Source organism: Phyllostomus discolor, chromosome 10 (genome assembly GCF_004126475.2).
Source record: "Phyllostomus discolor isolate MPI-MPIP mPhyDis1 chromosome 10, mPhyDis1.pri.v3, whole genome shotgun sequence".
Lineage (NCBI taxonomy): Eukaryota > Metazoa > Chordata > Mammalia > Chiroptera > Phyllostomidae > Phyllostomus > Phyllostomus discolor.
Genome location: NC_040912.2, coordinates 20,374,614 through 20,391,515, shown reverse-complemented (window position 1 = coordinate 20,391,515; position 16,902 = coordinate 20,374,614). Strand labels below are relative to the sequence as shown.

Here is a 16,902-nt window from a genome sequence, read left to right as displayed (position 1 = left end):
CAAGCAGGGAAAAAAAATGTGATTATTTTTCACTCGTTAGCATTTAAGTCAGTAGCAGGATATTTCACAAGTTTTAGATAGGTTTATAAAAAGAGATTTTGTAAAATGTTTGCTAAGTTTAATTTTTGTATCGCCACCTATGCAAGTGATGGATAGAAAGGCAGGTTATCTGCATGCAATACACAGTATTTAATTATTGTAAGTAAAGCTATCTGTCTATAACTTCAAGACTAGATTCCGACCAGGAGGGTTGCCTACTAGATTCCAGAAGAGCAAAACAGATGCAGGCCTGCCCAGAATCTGGTACTTAGGACAGATGGACTTTTATTACACAGGATGGTCTGTTCAACAGGCTTGTAAACAAGATATAATCTTGTCTATGATTAATATTTTTCCCTTACATAAAGATTTGAAAGCTACAGCATGTAGTTTTCTCTGTCAATGTGCTACGTATGCTACTAATCTTCAGGATATTTCAAATTTTATGTAACAATAAAATCGAGATCCTCAAATAAACATTGTTTTTCCTCAAGGTCTGCCTACAGCATTTCCATTACATGAAGGGCAAAGTGGAAAAATATGTTTCTGGTTTCACTTTGATTCCCACAGCTTCTTTTGTCAGAGGCCACATGCCCATTTGGAATGATTATCCAAAATGTAACTCCTTTCAAACGAATTAACAAATGGTGTGCCGCCATTTCTCTTGCCACCGTGTAGTTTAAGGACGCGGCAAGCCACTGCTGCTCGTGTGGAAAATGAAATTAGTCCCTCGGAGAGGATACGATCAGTGCCGTGTTAATCTAACCTTCAGCTGTTAATGATTTGCACAAGGGTTCCCCTCGATGCTGTGGCTTCCACTGAAATATTGTTTTAAGAGTTTCTGTTAAATCCCCTTCTCGTCTTTTGCCGAGGGATGGAGTGGAGTGGATCCTGGGGATCAGCTTTCCTTCTCTGCTTACATCTGGTTTTTTTAATAGCAACAAAATAAAACAAAAGTATTTAAAACATTTATTTTCAAATCATTTGCTTTGCTGAGATTTTTTTAGAGAAATGGCTATAAAGGTGAAATCAATGGCAAAATTTAATTTATCCACATTTCACAATTTAGAATTGTTGTTCACACCTCCCGGAACAAAAAAAAAAAAGAAGCCATTTGCTGTTCACATTCAAAATACGACCATAGGAAAATGTGCTCCAAATTCAAGTTCACAACCTTTTACCTTTCCTTCAAAGGGCACCAGAGTTAACAGCTTGTGTTAGCTTAAGGAGTGTTATGAATAGTGGCATGTGAAGGGAAAGAATTGCATCTTTCTCTCTCTCCTTCTCCCTAGCTTCCTGATGCTTTAGGGGTTTGTTTTTAGCAAAACTAAATTTCTGATTCTCGCATATCCTGTTATAACCCTGTACCGCTTTAAAGGCACACTGCTGAGCAGAATTATAGGACTGAAGATGCAGTTTTCCAGTTGCTTGTCCAGTGTTACGACAAGAGAACAATCAAATTTCACTTTGACCAAAGTCAAACTTGAAAGAGGAAAAGAAATCCTGAAGCATTCATTCAATTTGATGTGTCCTGGAGTGTTTAATAAATTCACTTCAATTCAATAGAATATGTGGTCCATATTTGCACCTGCAGGGCGCTTCCCAGTTACCAAGTATTTTTACAGTTCATCAGTTGTCTGATTTCCATAAACCTATATACTTAATGTTCTCAGAATGAACTACAGTGACCAACTAGGTAATTTTCAATAACCAAATCTACATATCCTTTCCGTATGTTAGACATTTTTCTTGTTCAATTCTGTTCAAGGGAAACATGAAACAGAGGATATTATGTATAATTGTAAATTCTTATTTAGTATATTCTGGAAATCAACTGCAAATAACGAGATATCGCCTCTGATTCTGACAACAATGCGCAACCATGCAAGTAGTTTTTTCAGAGAGTAATTATAATATTATGCTATTATTATTGTATACCTATTAACCTATCTTTTTAATAGTGCCATTTCTGAAAGAAATTTTACTTTTAGGTTTACTTCCTATCTAAACAAATTAATACAATTGTATGAAATTATTTCACCATTTCTCAGATATTCTTCAGTTTTCATTTTATTTTCTTTTTTAAAAAATCCACCTTGGTTTCCCACTGGGCGGTTCATAGAAACATTCCTAAGTAATGAGCACTGGTCAGAAGTGAGCTCTTAAAACAGTAAAAGAAGCAATGGGCGGGAAGCAGGAATGAGAACATTCATCAACAACACAAAGCAAAGCAAGTGCTTCTAAGGGAATCTTCCCTCACCCTCTGCCTCTTTGGTAAGTGCTCATGGGCTTCTCCTTTACACATATTATGACTATTCTTTCTAAAAAGTGGTAGGTGTGGGGTCCAGAACAAGTTACCCCAAGTGTGCCTCTGTGGTATGCAGATTGTTTTGAGCCAAATGCAGCTTGAGCTGCAAGCTCAAGAGAAACTTCTCCCCTACCCTTTGGCTACCTAGAAGAATTTGAATTAACTGCCTTGCCCATAAGAGATTATCAGAGATAACTTTTTTTGACTTCTCTGTGAGGCAGGGTAAACTCCTGTTTACTGAGGTCTGCTCTTATCATCCACCAATGACCTTTTGAAGTCCCCAAGGCAACTCACCTCATCTAGCTCAGGGTGTCTTATACACCCATGTTCCCTTTCTGTCTCTGAACCTCTCCTGCATGTGGGTTTCTGACTCTCTCATGTACTCAGTGTTACCATACATATGTATGTTTCAAATTCATTTTTTTCTCTTCCTAGTTTGTCTCTTGCCTACTTGATTACTAGACCAACTAGAAGAACCTTGAGGATAAAGGAAAGCATGTTTCTCCCCACATAGGTCATTTACTGTTTACTATCATTTGGTCTCCTCATTATTCAGTTTTGTCATTAGCATATCACTATGAGAATATTAAATGAGAAAGAAAAAACTACCGTGTACTAAACACTATTCCACACAGAGGAGTTAATACTATGAAGAAGAAGAACAGCTCTTCCTCTCAAGTTACATGCAAGCTAGCAGGAGGGCTGTGAGGAAAACAGGTAGGTCGATACCATGAGATACTTCTATATCCAGGGCAAGCACCAGATTCCATGGACCGTATGAAGTGGTGTCTAACATAGGGTTGGAAATCAAATAGGATTCTTTAAGAGAAGTCTATGCCTAGACTTAAGAAATGAATGAGAGTTTGCCACCTGGGTGGCTTTCCAAACAGAGGGAAACACCTTTGATCTCCAGGCAATGGGAAGAAATAGAATATGGAAAGGACAAATGTTGCAAAATGGGGAATAGCAGTAAAGGGACCAGAAGCAAAGATGGATAGAGCAAAGCTTCCATAGTTCAGGAAAGGAATTCATGCATTATCATCTGGCAATGTGGAACTGTGATGTGTTCCCACCATTTGCACATTATGGAAATGTTCGGCTGCAAATGAGATAGGTCCGTGGACAGGGACACACTCAGGAGGCCACTATGGTGGTTCAGTTTTATGGGACATTCGACTAGACAATGTCTGCTCACCAGACAGCTATTGTACGTGAATTTTCCTGCAGCAAAACCACTTTTCCAATATATACCTAGACCATAACTCAGGGCTGGGACTAAGGTCAGGCAAATGAAGCACACTCTTCAGACACAAAATGTAAGGGGGACCTGATTAGCTCAGCAAACAAGATCAATAACACTCAGAGCAGTATTTTTTAATGAATGGAAAGAAAACTCCATAATGAGCAAAATATCAAAATTTTAAATAATGACAGTAACTGAATTCTTTGGAGATGTATGGGAAAATCAATTCCTTTGCCATCATGTTTGAGAATTTCAGGCGATTCTCTCAGTGTTGCTAACCAACTCACTCACCGTGGAAGCCGAGACAGAACACCAGCTGATATCGATGTTAATGCATCATCCAAACGGGCTGGTGGCTTCCCTTTGCGAATCCAGCTGACAACCAGTTCAAGCAGCATCAGTGAAATGAAAAATGGAGTTGCCTGGAAAGGAAATTGCAGAAAAAAGCTGCTATTGTGCTCGGTATGAAATTCTCCCACATTTCCTAATTAATCATTCTAGAAGTGGGAGGTCCAGAGTGACATCTCATAGAAAGAGAAGGTAGATAACTTTCTTAGAGGATCATTTTGTCCTAACAAATAAATTTGATTACTTCAGATATATATTAAACAGGTGCTCCAATTTTATCTTCCAATTTGGAAATAAAATATAAACAAATATGATGATAATTGCACCAAGAAAAGAAGATTAGGGAGGACATGTTACCAGTTAGATCTAAAAAAATATATTTTAACATAAAATATAGTGCAATAACCACTAGTCTATTATCTACATATGACTGAGCTAGATTCACTTTAAAAGGGATTCCTTAAGGACGTATATAATTCTAGTCTTTCATATTAGCATTATTGAAATGACAAAATTGAAACTGTAGGAACAGAATATTTTTCTGATTATTTCAAAGAATAAGGTCATTTTAAGTGTTTGAAACATCATTCAAATTTTATTCATTCAGCTATAATTTTGTTTTATATAATACAGTTTTTAGGCTGCATTATCAATGACCAAATATTGGAGTAGGTTTGGTGTTACAATATAAAAAAGTAATGATTTATAAAGATGTAAATACCACATTTTTCTTAAAACATCAGAAAGTAGGAGTAATATGAAATCCTGAAGAAAAAGTTATGGGTTTCGCTCATTTGGAAGGTGATCATGAGTTTTAAAGTTTTCAAAACTGAACTCCCAAGAACATATTCTATGATGTCATTTTTTTTTTCTATTTCTTGTCTGAACTAGTAAGTGTTATAGGAACAACTTTGACAGGGTGGGGAACTTCAGTATTCAAGTTCTAATTCTGGATATTTCCATTTCCAATCATAGCCAGGAACCAAAAGTGAAAAGTGTCTCTAAACACTTCAGAGTCAAATAAAACTTGGTTCAAGTTCAAAGTTAGGAAGTCAGAATTGGACTCAGTGATCTGTGTATCCATTCTGCAGGACTATGCTACCAAATTAAAGAGGAAATAGTTTCCTGGGAGGTAGTAGACAAGTTTACCCTTTAAAAACAAGATTGTTACAAAGTTTACTGATGTCAGCTAAACTCGTAATGTCACTGTGTCCAGAAAAGCTTTTAAACATTTTGTCATATTCTGGAGTGACATATCAGGGAAAGGAGTTTGATAGGAGAAGATAGCTATGGATATCGTATGGAAATTCAATTCAAGTAGAAATTCTACTTTTGTTCCGTGTCTTTATGAAATTGAATTCTTTTCATTAGGAGTTCATAATCTGAAGAATGAAAGTAAACACAACCCCGCGATGTGTTTAACTTCTTATTAAGAAAAAGCAAGAGCAGGCTCTTCCCAGATAGTCTCACCTGTTTTACATAATCGGGCACCTCTTCTAGAGTTTGGAATGACGTTTCATTAGGCTTCATCATGTAAAACATCATGCGAATTCCCTGGGAAACTGAAACATCCTGTTGGGCTTCTGGGTTCTTCATCTCAGCCCTGGTCTGATTCCCAGCTGGAGAGTATTTGTGATTCATGGTTGAAGCCAGAGGCTGGACAAAGAGGACGAGATGTGCTTCACAGAACAAGCCCTTTGTCAGAGAACGGCTAGAAACAAAGCTCCAAAGAGAGCACAGCCAACAGCAGAGTCTGTGCAGAGACAGAAAAACACTGGGATCAAGAATGAGTTCAAAGTTCATTTCAGTGGGAGCTGTTCCAGAAACTAGGCATGTTGGGGAGGGAGGGGGGGCAATGCTGCCCGAATCAAAGATAAATAAGGGAGTTTGGCTATAGGTGGAGTGACTTATTAAAAAAAATACATGACACCTCCTTGGAAAAGGGAAGGAAAAAAACGTGTTAACAGGTGAAATTTCAGTCTGAAAAGGTGGGCAGGATTTCAAGACTCAAATCACCTGAAGAAAATTCATTTTTCTCCTCCCTTTTGAAATTCACATGGTGTTCAAGGTGTCATCCCCTCTCAAAGTCATCATTTCCTGAAAGGATGGGGTGCTCTAGTCTCATTTAACAAGACTAAGCTTGAAAGTTTATAAGCGCTGAATATATTACACTGGGCTACTTCTGGGTCTGCATCGCGTTAGCTTTGGAGGGTTTGCAAACCAATTTGGAGGCATTTGGGTATTCCATGGTTTACATTGTTTAATGGAACCTTGACTAGTCACATCCGATTGTTAAAATTTATGGGAAGTATCTGATTGAAAAAGCCCCCACATTGTGGCTGCGAGACCTTACCTCTGTGTTCCACGAGAAGCTTCAATTTTTTGCTTCTTGGACGGGGACTGGAGAGCACTTGATTGTAGCGCTAGTGAGTCAGTGGAGCTTCCCCTAACAGGATGCTTCCTCAAGCATTCACCTATAATAGTTGTAGTCATCCTTTGGCTACCACCTTATCTTTCCTTTAAAAAATGTTTATGTAGGTTTAATTAAATTATCAATCTATTCTTGTTTTAGGAAAAACACTGGAAACCATAGATAAGCAACAAATAAATTACTATGCAGAGTAATAATCAGTTCTGTTATCACGTGACTTACGCGCTGCTGAAGATTACTGTATTTTGCAAATTGTGCAATAAAAGCCACTGGGTTTATGAAACGTGGGATTAGCATATAATACTCAGAAAGTTTATGATGATCCATGAGGGAAAAAAATCAGAGCCTAATAAAAGTGGTAGCGCATTTTTTACACATGTATTGTTACATGAAAAAATGTATACATACCGCAATAAATATGCTGTTTTGTCTTGAAAAAGAGCTGAAGAGGGCATTGGCAGCGCTAGAGATCGTGAGCTATTGCGGAGTAGTGGAGGGAGGCTTATCTGAAGCCGGGTAACTTGTAAAACCAGATAGGGACACCGCGGCTCCTAGCTCACACGTGAACTGCGGACACCGGCTGACTGATGCTTAAGGCATGTGCAGGTGTGTGCATTTGTGTATTCCTAAACCCTTCAGCTCATTGGGTGCAACCTATAACATTCACCTACTGTGTCTCATTAACAAAATCACACGGAAGTATAGTTGGCTGGCTTCGGTTTTCCCCTAGTTTATTAATCCTATTTGAAATAAACTTGCACCTTCACGATATTGTAGAAAATATTGTAAAATTATATTTTCAGATAGTTCCTATGGCAAATAAATAATATGAACATACATATTTAATAAAAGTGATCCGATTGCACATGATGTTTTATTACCCGCTTTCAAATTTTTTTCGAAATTACGAATGTATTGCGTTTGGGGAGAAAAATGCGAACAACCAAGCTGGGTGGAAAGTAAAAAGTAGCTGTACCCACCCCTCCCCCTCAACACACACGTCCCTCTCGTCAACTTCATAAGAACAGCTTTTTCTAGTGGGTATCTTGCCACAACTGTTTTCCCTACAAAGATTGTTATTATCATTATCATTACTGTCCTGTGAATACCTTTTCACATACATTGTTTAATTTTTTCCCCAACAGACCATTTAAATATAAGATATAGCCACTTTCCTTCTTGCAGTCAACAGTTTATTAGGGACATTCTTCCTCTCAGTTTATGGTTATACAGCACTTTTTCTTAATGGCTGTAGAGGTGTGTTTGTGTGTTCCAGAAGGAAAAAAAATCATTTTAAGTAGCGGAACTTGAAGACAAAGGATTAATTACAGAGATGGTGGAAGAGGTAGAAAGCCAAGTGGGAACAAAGAGGCAATCTAGAGATTAATATCAATAGGAAGCCACTTGCATCCTTAAGCTATAGGGACAAAAGGAGAAGGCTGTGTGGGTAGAGCTCCTGGGCTGGGTCACCGAGAGAAAGTGAGAACCACAAGGGGCCTGTCCGGCAGCAGCAGGGAGGGAATGGAAAAAACTGCTGTGGCTTCTCCCTGCCGGCCAGTCTCCCAGCAGTACTTCTTATTGGCCTACAGGAGACAAAGCTGGGTGAGAGAGGAGCCAAGGAAAAGAAGTCTGAGGAGCCATTCCTTGGAGAGACACAGCAAGGGCGGACAAACCAGAGAATGTATCTGAGGGAAAAGTAAACGTGGGACCATTGCACCATCATAATTTACTTAACCGTGTCTCCACTGTTGTGCAATTAAGTGTACTCTTGCAGTTTTAGTTAATAAACTGAGTAGATCAATGAACACCATGGCGTAAACGTCTTGTACTGTTTGTGCACATTTTTGCATTAAATAGATTCCTAGCAGTGGAATTGTGTTCTCGAAGGGTATGTAAAATCTATGCTTTAATAGTTCCTGCCAAATCCACCTTTAAAATTATCTTTCACTCTTGCTAACACTGGCTACTATCAATTTTTTACAGTTTTTAGCCAATTGATTGGTTCCAAATGTCATCCTGTTTTCATTTGCATTTCCCTAGTGACTTTGATAATCATTTCATTACCTTTGTTAGCCCTTTTTTTTCTTTGTGTGATTTTTTAAATATATCTTGCACATGATTTCATTATCTTCTCTTTCTGTATTGATTTGTAAGCTAATTGAATTCTATACCTTATGTAGTTCTCTCATGCATGTGGCAAGTTCTCTCAGTCTGTATTTTCTTTTAATTGTGTCTTATGCATGTTGTCATACAACAATTATAACTTCATGTGTATCTTTTATATTATTACTTCTGCTTTGGGGTCTTGCTCATAAGTGTTATACTCATTACAATTCCCTAAAAATAATCTTATATATTTTCTTCTAGAACGTTTATAGGATTTCTTGGTTGTTGTTCCTTCGATCATCTGGCATTTAGTCATATGTACGGTGTGAAGTCACTATTTCATGTTATGCCTTCCCTATTGGAAAGTCTGGAAGCCACCTGATAAATGAAAAGCCTCCAAGTGGAGATGTGTCAGTCTCAGAATCATTTCTTGAGGAGAGCTACTCATCTATCACGACATTAAGTAAAATTTAAGCTTCTAATGAGTTCTGTTTCAGTAGTTATTTGAAGCCACTTGTGCCCTAACTAATGCAGACAAAAAAGCATTGGAGGGCTTTGAACAGAAGAGTCACCTAATCTTACACAGGTATTAAAACCATCAGTCTGGTTTCTGTGTGTGTGAAGAACAGACTTTAGGGAGGAGGGAAAGCAGAAACTATTCAGAAATGACTGATAGAGTCCAGGCCCTACATGTCGGTGACTTTTACAAGTGGAAAGATTCTGGATACATTTGGATGGTAAAAATGACAAGGTTTACTAACAGAATGGCTGAGAGAACAGGCATAGTTTAAAAGTTTGGTTTAGGCAGATGAAAGAATGGAGTTATTTACTATAATGAACAAACTGGGGTATTTGGCTTTAAACATCATATGAGATGCCTGTAGACATCTAAGTGGTGAGGGTTCCAGCAGTTGGATCTATAAATCTGGAGTTCAAAGCTCAAAACGGGAGAATTAGCTACGGAAAGATGAAAACTCACTGACGAGAACAGCTACAATCCAAACATGAGGCTGAGTTCCATGTACAGACTCTTCAACCGTGTTCACAAGCTTAAACAACACTCATTTTTAATTTAAAATTGTATCTATTACGTTTACTTTTTCTGTATGGTAATTTTTTGTAATTGAACTATATAAACAACATATTACAGTTTGAACATTACTATGACTAAACTTATTATAGACGTAATGAAAGTATGTGTCCTGTTTCTATTTTAATGTATAGTGCAGTAAGCACATTTTAATATTAAGAAACTGCCCGATAGTTCTCCGGTGTATGTACCATTTAGTATTCCCACCAGCATGAGAGTTACAGGTGCTCTGTGTGAATTCCAGCACTTGGTGGATCCAGGTTTGTTTTTATTTTCATTATATATTTTCAGATATAAAGAACTGTATCATTTGTGAAGGATACGGTCATCACAATATGAAGTTCATTATTTCCTTTCCTATCTACTTTGAGGGCAATTTTAAAAATACAGTTCCGTGTTGCCAAAAATTTAATATTGTCTCTGACTCTTTGAATCCTGGGTATTAATACTTTTCATTAGGAAATGGCACCAAGCAAAACTTCAATCAATCTCTCTATTTTCTTAGATCGGATTTTATTACTCTTGGCCAAAGTCCTTTCCCCGCATTAGAAAGCAAAGATCAGGTAGAACATGATCTTTAAAGAAATTTATGGCATACATTGGAGTTCAGAGAATAAAAAACAAATACTATTTCAGAAATCATTTCTTTAAAATACTACCGAGCTAATACGTCTCATTGTTATTTCAGGAGTGGCCGGTGCCAGAAGAGCAACTCAAGGTGCTGCACACGTATCCACGTCAGAACACATGTAGCTTGCTCTTTGTAGGATTGATTTTGAGTCGAAGTTGGAATGAATCCAAATGCACAGTGCAGAGCAAAAGAATTTGGAAGATCTCAAGAGTATTTTTTTTGAAATAACTCATGAGATACTCAGCAAAGAAAAGGTTTTCTTTTGAATAATATATCTGGAAAACACAAAATAACATACACAGCTCTTACAGAGTCATCGATCATAGAATAAATATTTTAAAGGTTCTGACAAGCCCAGCGGTGAGTAAATTTAATTTGCCCAACTTGCAGTTTATCAATTGTAATTTAATAAAGAATTACTATTAATCTAACACTTGTGAAAACCTCTGAGAGTGGGTATTATACAGTGATTGCTGTCTAAATTAGGGCCGTTTCTCTCTTTGGAAAAGAAAGGACACCTACCTTCGGTAATGGTAATTAATGACCACGATCTGAGGGAAAAATCACCATAAAAGACTTGCGTGTGCTAGAAAACATGTAAAAGGCAAGACTAGTGTTCTACTCTCCATACAAAAGTGTGTTTCTAATCACACCAGCAGATCAGACAAAGTCCTTCACCTAAATATTCATCACAGAACCTGCTGCCTGCTGCTGAAAGGACCTGTGAACCTTCTTTTATGAAACAGAGTTGAAGCAATTCATCGTAGACATAAATCCAGTTCTTATCATTCTCTCGGACATGTGGTTAGGAATTTCTCTCTAGTTTCAGTACCAAGAATAATATGTTTCTCCTGAATAGCATTTGTGTTATTTAATTTTATGGATGCTATGAATCACCTACCTAATCATGTTTCCCACTTCAGATGGTTTAATATGTAGCTTAGTGCCAAATTTATGGCATAAATCTGGCAAGTGTATAGGATTCAAGGGGTGACATATTAAACTCACCCTTGGATTCCCATTGATTCCTGCTGATATATTTCTTGCTTAATTTTTATCACCTATTCCACTCTGTTTTGTTATAAAGCTTTATTGAGTGCATTGGTATAAGATGTGTTAATTTCCTGTTATCATATGGCAAATAATTTTTTCACGTTGATATATTGTTTAATTAGTAAAAAGAGCAATCCTCTACTTAGTGTCTCATTTTGATGGGCATTTCTCAACAGTCACCTACCATAGCATTACAAACAAACAATCAACCAGTTGCTTCACCAGAGAGATAGATGGATTGGCAATGAACAGGGACTCATTCTGATCCCAAAACACTTGATGGGAAAAGAGCCAACTCCACCCATCACAGTATCTATCCATTATGCATGGGATGCCTCACTCCAGTGGATTCAGAAATATATTATTGAGCCAGATATAAAAAGACATGTTCAAAAATAATTCAGAAATGAATTATCTGTGCCAGAAATAACCCTAAAGCAGGACCTCACCGAGAAGTCAGAGGGGTCCTGAGCCAAAGATGAGGTCCTGGGGAAGTTTGGCAAAATGACTTCACTATGATGCCCCAAATAATGGGAAATTATCAATATAAACTGTCGATATCAGTGTCGATATTGATCTCATCATTGCTGATTCCTGTCTGCCTCCTCACATCACCGCCATCAAAGCTGTGTACCTTCCCTACACCCTTGCCTCTGTGAATGATGCCACTGTTTAGAGTATAGTCATGTACCACTTAATGACAAGGATACCTTCTGAGAAGTGAGTCCTCAGGTGAATTGTTGTTTTCTGAGCACCATTGAGTATACTTATGTAAACCTAGCATAACCACATAGAAATTCATTTCTTTAACAGGACGTTTCCCTCCTTTCTTTCCTTTTGATTCAAACTGGTCTCATCCAGCACTTTGACTCACCTTCCTCCTTCTCCCTTGTGTGTTTACTCCCGTAATCATTAAGCCCTCAAAACAATGAGATTCTAATCAGTATCAGATAATCTCAGACACAAAGCCTTGGGTCTGTTGACCCCAGAAACAGAGTTTCTGTCAAACTAGAGATAACATCTTGACCTCAGTTGTGTTTCAGCTCCAGACCCAGAAAAGCAGTGAAACCAGACAAGTGACATCATGGCTGACACGAAGACCAAGTGCACTGATCGGCTACCCCACTCCTAGTGCCAACCAATCAGTAGAAACCATAACCCTAGCACCCACCAATCAGTAAAGACCATGATCCTGACGACATCCCTAATTTCCTTAGTCACCACAATTAATGGTTTTTCCTCTATTTAACCATCCCCTGGAAGCTGGGTCCTTGAGCATCTGTTTCTGGGCGTGGGCCACTTCCAGAAAATAAACCCTTACTTTGCTACACACTCCTGTTCGTGTCTTATTGGCCTTTGATGGGCACAGACAAATGGCCCCCTTTACTCCATAACACTTAGATGGCAGAGCCTGCTACTTGCCTAGGCTATGAGGTATAGCCTGTTGCCCCCAGGCTGCACACCTATACAGCATATTATAGTAGGCAAATGTAACCCAATGACATTTGTGCATGTAAACATAGAAAAAGTGCATTAAAAATATGCTATAAAAGAGTTAAAAATGATACACCTGTATAACATACTTACAATAAATGAGGCTTACAAGACCGGAATGTGCTATAGCTGAGTCAGTCAGTGAGTGTGGTGAATGAATGTGAAGGCCTTCAGCATTACTGTACACCACTGTAGACTTTATGACTTTATAAACACTGTACTCCAGCATCGCCATAAACACATGAGTAATATATTGCACTTGGTCTTGACCACAGCTACAATGCCATTGAATGATGGGAAATTTTCAGCTCCATAATAATCTTTGGAACCAGCGCTCTGGACCGAAATGCAATTATGCAGCCCATTACCGTGCACATGTTTCTGTTCTAGAATTTGGATTCGTCCTGAGTCCTCTCACTCTCACATCCATCCAGTCTCCAAGTCTTGTCTATTCCACCCCTGGTATTGGCCAGGAAGATGTCCGTTTCCAACCAGGGCTTTGTATGTCAGAAGCTGGGTGAGGAACATGTTCGAAGCACAAAAATTTTAAGGGTTTTTCAACTTTACAGATCTTATCATATGATGATACAATTTGCAACATCCATGCTTATCTCTAGGACTACACAGTGCCCTCCTGTGAGTATTCATGGCTTGAGTAGCAAACTAGGAGCCTTGACCATGCCTTCATTAGGGCGGAGGCCTCTAAACCCAGAGAGAAGCCAAAGCCAAGAGAACACAGCTGGAAGGTGCAACTCCTTATTAGTTCCCACCTGGAACTCCGTCTCCTCCACCTACACAGCAATGCTGGGGTTTTTCTTTTTTTATATCCGTTAATACATGATCTGCATTAGACTTTTCTAGTCTCCTACCTTGTTTTGATATTCTTTTAAGATAAAAAGTGTTTGGTAGCTTTGTATAAACTTTTAGTCAACTTAAATAATTTTTGTTAAGTTTATTTGTAATAATCTTTGAAAAATTATAAATATTTCTTAGAAGTTCTCTTTCTCAGAAAGCATACTTGGCATTTCATGGACTTTATACTTTACCTCTGAAACACTGAATATTTCCGAGTCTTCAAATATGTGAACATGTGGTATCTTTGTGATAATTCAATGTATCTGGAAGTAAATGAGTCAATGGCTGCACTCCTACGTGGACAGCACGGTTGCCCACCTCTGCTAAAATTTTAAATGGCATTCTGAGTCATACAATACTTACAATACTGAGGAATACAATACTTATTCCTGCTGAATACGCATATCATTTGGAGTTTCTATACTAGTTAATATCAAAAGAAAAACACAGATATTCTTTCGTATTAAAGAAAGCAATACTGTATCCAATGGTAAGTTCATGGCCAACTGATTTTTAGTATTTTCCTTCACTCATTCAGGAACTTTTTTAGCTATGAATTTTATAAACTATTTGAACTATTATTTATATTTAAATTATTTTAGCACATATTTAACATTTAGTATTTTATTTTTGTTATTTTAATTAATATCTATACATAGAAAGTAATACTGAGTATTTATTAAAAGGATATAAAGCTTCTTCTAGTGAACCAAAGTGTCGCAGGTTCGATTCCCAGTCAGGGTACATGCCTGGGTTGCAGGCCATGACCCCCAGCAACCTCACATTGATGTTTCTCTCTCTCTCTCTCTATCTCCCTTCCTTCCCTCTCTAAAAATAAATAAGTAAAATCTTTAAAAAAATTTTAAAAAGCTTCTTTAAACAATTTTATTATTTTTAATGAATTAAAATTATTTAATAAATAATTGGTCTGACAAAATTTTCAAAGTTATCATATGACTAAAGTTGGACTCGTAATTTATCTCATTTAATCTTTGTCTCATGAGGTATGTGGTGTTCCATTTTATAAATGGGATACCAGTAGTCAAAAAAAGTACCTCCACTATTCAAGGTCAATATATTTATACCTTTCATAACCTTTTCTCTAAGTGAGAACGTTAATGAACTGAACACTATTATTAACATAAAAACATAATGTACATAAAATGATCATTTTATGTCAAAAGAAGATGTCTCGTGCTGGCGTGAGCGTAGTAGGCCTCACTGCCTCACAGTGGCCACGTATCTCAGCCTCCGCTCTCATGGGCCCATCCGCACTTTGGTGAGCACGCTGGTTTCTCAGTACAAAGTCTCCTCTCCCCGAGTGACCCAATTTGAAGATAAATAGGCCCAAGGCAAATACAATATTTTCTGACCATTGCTATACACTAAAGGTAACAAAGATACAAAGTAACTTCGAGGGCCCTGCCGTTCTGTTAATGACAATTACGTGAGCCCATCCTTGGGACATAACGTGCTCAGGGCCTCAGCAGAAATGGCTTCAAAAGGGGCACTAACGAGGTGATAGAATGTAGTCCCACCGACCTGCCTGGGAAGTGAAAATTGAAATAGTGATGGCTGATTCAAACAATAGGAACATTTAAGTATATTTACTGTAAATTAAAAATTTTAGAACTGTATTTTCCCACTTACTAACTTTAGAATGTTTTATGTGAAATACATTTTTACATTTGATTTAATGGGAATTAGTAAAATATCTAAAGGAGAACGATGTCCATCAAACGTGAGTGGGAGCAGAAATTTATCCCCCTTTGAAAGCAGGCAACATTCTCACCTCTCCAAGCGATTTCTGACCCATCCACACTTCGAAACAGAGAGTCCTCAGATGCTTCCTGTTTGAGTTTCTGAGCACTGGGTCTAAACTCAACACAGCTCTTACCGTGCAGGTTGGAGAGAGGTGGGACAGAAAGAGCAACAAGAAATAAGCAGCCACTTACTGGATTTCAAGTGCGATTGAGAACTGGGCTGAAGCAATTTGCTTCTATTATTTAACATTATCTCAGAATAGTAAAACAAGTTAACAAAAAAGAGGACATCCTTGAAAAAGTAACTCTCATATTGTTTGTCCATTTGCAGACTGCATCAAAATTGGCAGTGGTCTATTGTTAGGGATTTATGTGACATTTATTACTAATCTGGTTACCAAGTGTAGCACAGACTCTTGGTACAGAGAATACCAAACCAAAAGCTGCATTTTGGCTAGCACCTATAGATCAGCTGCGGCTTCTCTCTTACTACCATGTAAACATGTATGTGTTTATTTATTATACTTCAAATAAAAAAGAAACACATGGCACCATCATATCTGAAAGAAAATGGAATATATTTGGGTTATGCTGTCATGGGTGAGCCAGTAAACCTTCAAAAGCAATGCTAAGTCAAGGCCTAGCTTATTCTCCTTAACCTGCTACATGATAAAATTCAGGCAGTCAGATTCATGTTGGTTGTAGAATGTTAAATATAATAGCTACTATTACCTGCACCTCAACCTCCTACAAATTTCTTTACGAGGAAACTGAGTACTCAAATCCATAGCATGCCATGCACATGGCAGGAGTGCAGTCTAGGAGAGTCACTGCGAAAATATCAGCCTGTGGGGCAGGGAAGGAACTGACAGTGTCATCATTATTCTGCAAGATCACTCGAGGGTCAGACAGAAAGTCCTCTCCTTCGAATCCTTCGAATCAAATGAAAGTAGGCTAACAGGAAACACCCGCAACAGTGAATCTGGGAGTGAGCAGGCTGAGTCCCAGTGCCGCCCTGGGACTCAGGGTGGGTCCCCAGGCCCTGGATTGACCAGGTGTGCCTTTCAATCCAGGTACTCGCTCTATTATAACTCCAAAAATGTTGCTTAACATGTTTGATGCTTTGCTTCTTAATTAAAATAATTTTATCTTTTCTCTATTTCTTAACTAAAATAATTTTGTCTTTCAGTGATATTTATTTTTCTCAATACTGTTTAGTGAGACTCTTCTACTTGCCCGGTTCCTTACAAGCAGGTGAGGCAAGGTGACTGCGGTGGTCTTGCTACAACTTTATAAGAAACTACATTTATAGATTGTGTAGCATATCATACATAAACATACTTAAAGTATAAATAATTTATATAATGAATATATAATATATAAAATAATACATTTAATATATCATATATCTTCTATATTATTATTTATATAATTATTTATCCAATGACTGCTTTTATTGGGAAAATAGTCGCCACAGAAAACATAATGTTGCAAAGCATCATTCTTGCTCTTTACTTCAGTTCTATTTCCTAGAAACAGAA

General features: G+C 37.7%; 1 protein-coding gene across 2 annotated transcripts in view; it reads right to left on the bottom strand.

Annotated features, from left to right (window-relative positions):
* The window catches only part of AGMO (alkylglycerol monooxygenase), a 286,481-nt gene extending 280,761 nt beyond the window's left edge, over positions 1-5,720 (bottom strand). For both annotated transcript variants that reach the window (XM_036010553.1, XM_028525865.2), the window contains exons 1-2: positions 5,409-5,720; positions 3,882-4,012 (exon numbers count right to left, since the gene is read on the bottom strand). In XM_036010553.1, the coding sequence (XP_035866446.1) occupies positions 3,882-4,012; positions 5,409-5,579 (302 nt within the window). In that variant the 5' untranslated portion in view covers positions 5,580-5,720. The remainder of the gene's footprint in view (positions 1-3,881; positions 4,013-5,408) is intronic.
* Positions 5,721-16,902: the final 11,182 nt, after the last annotated feature.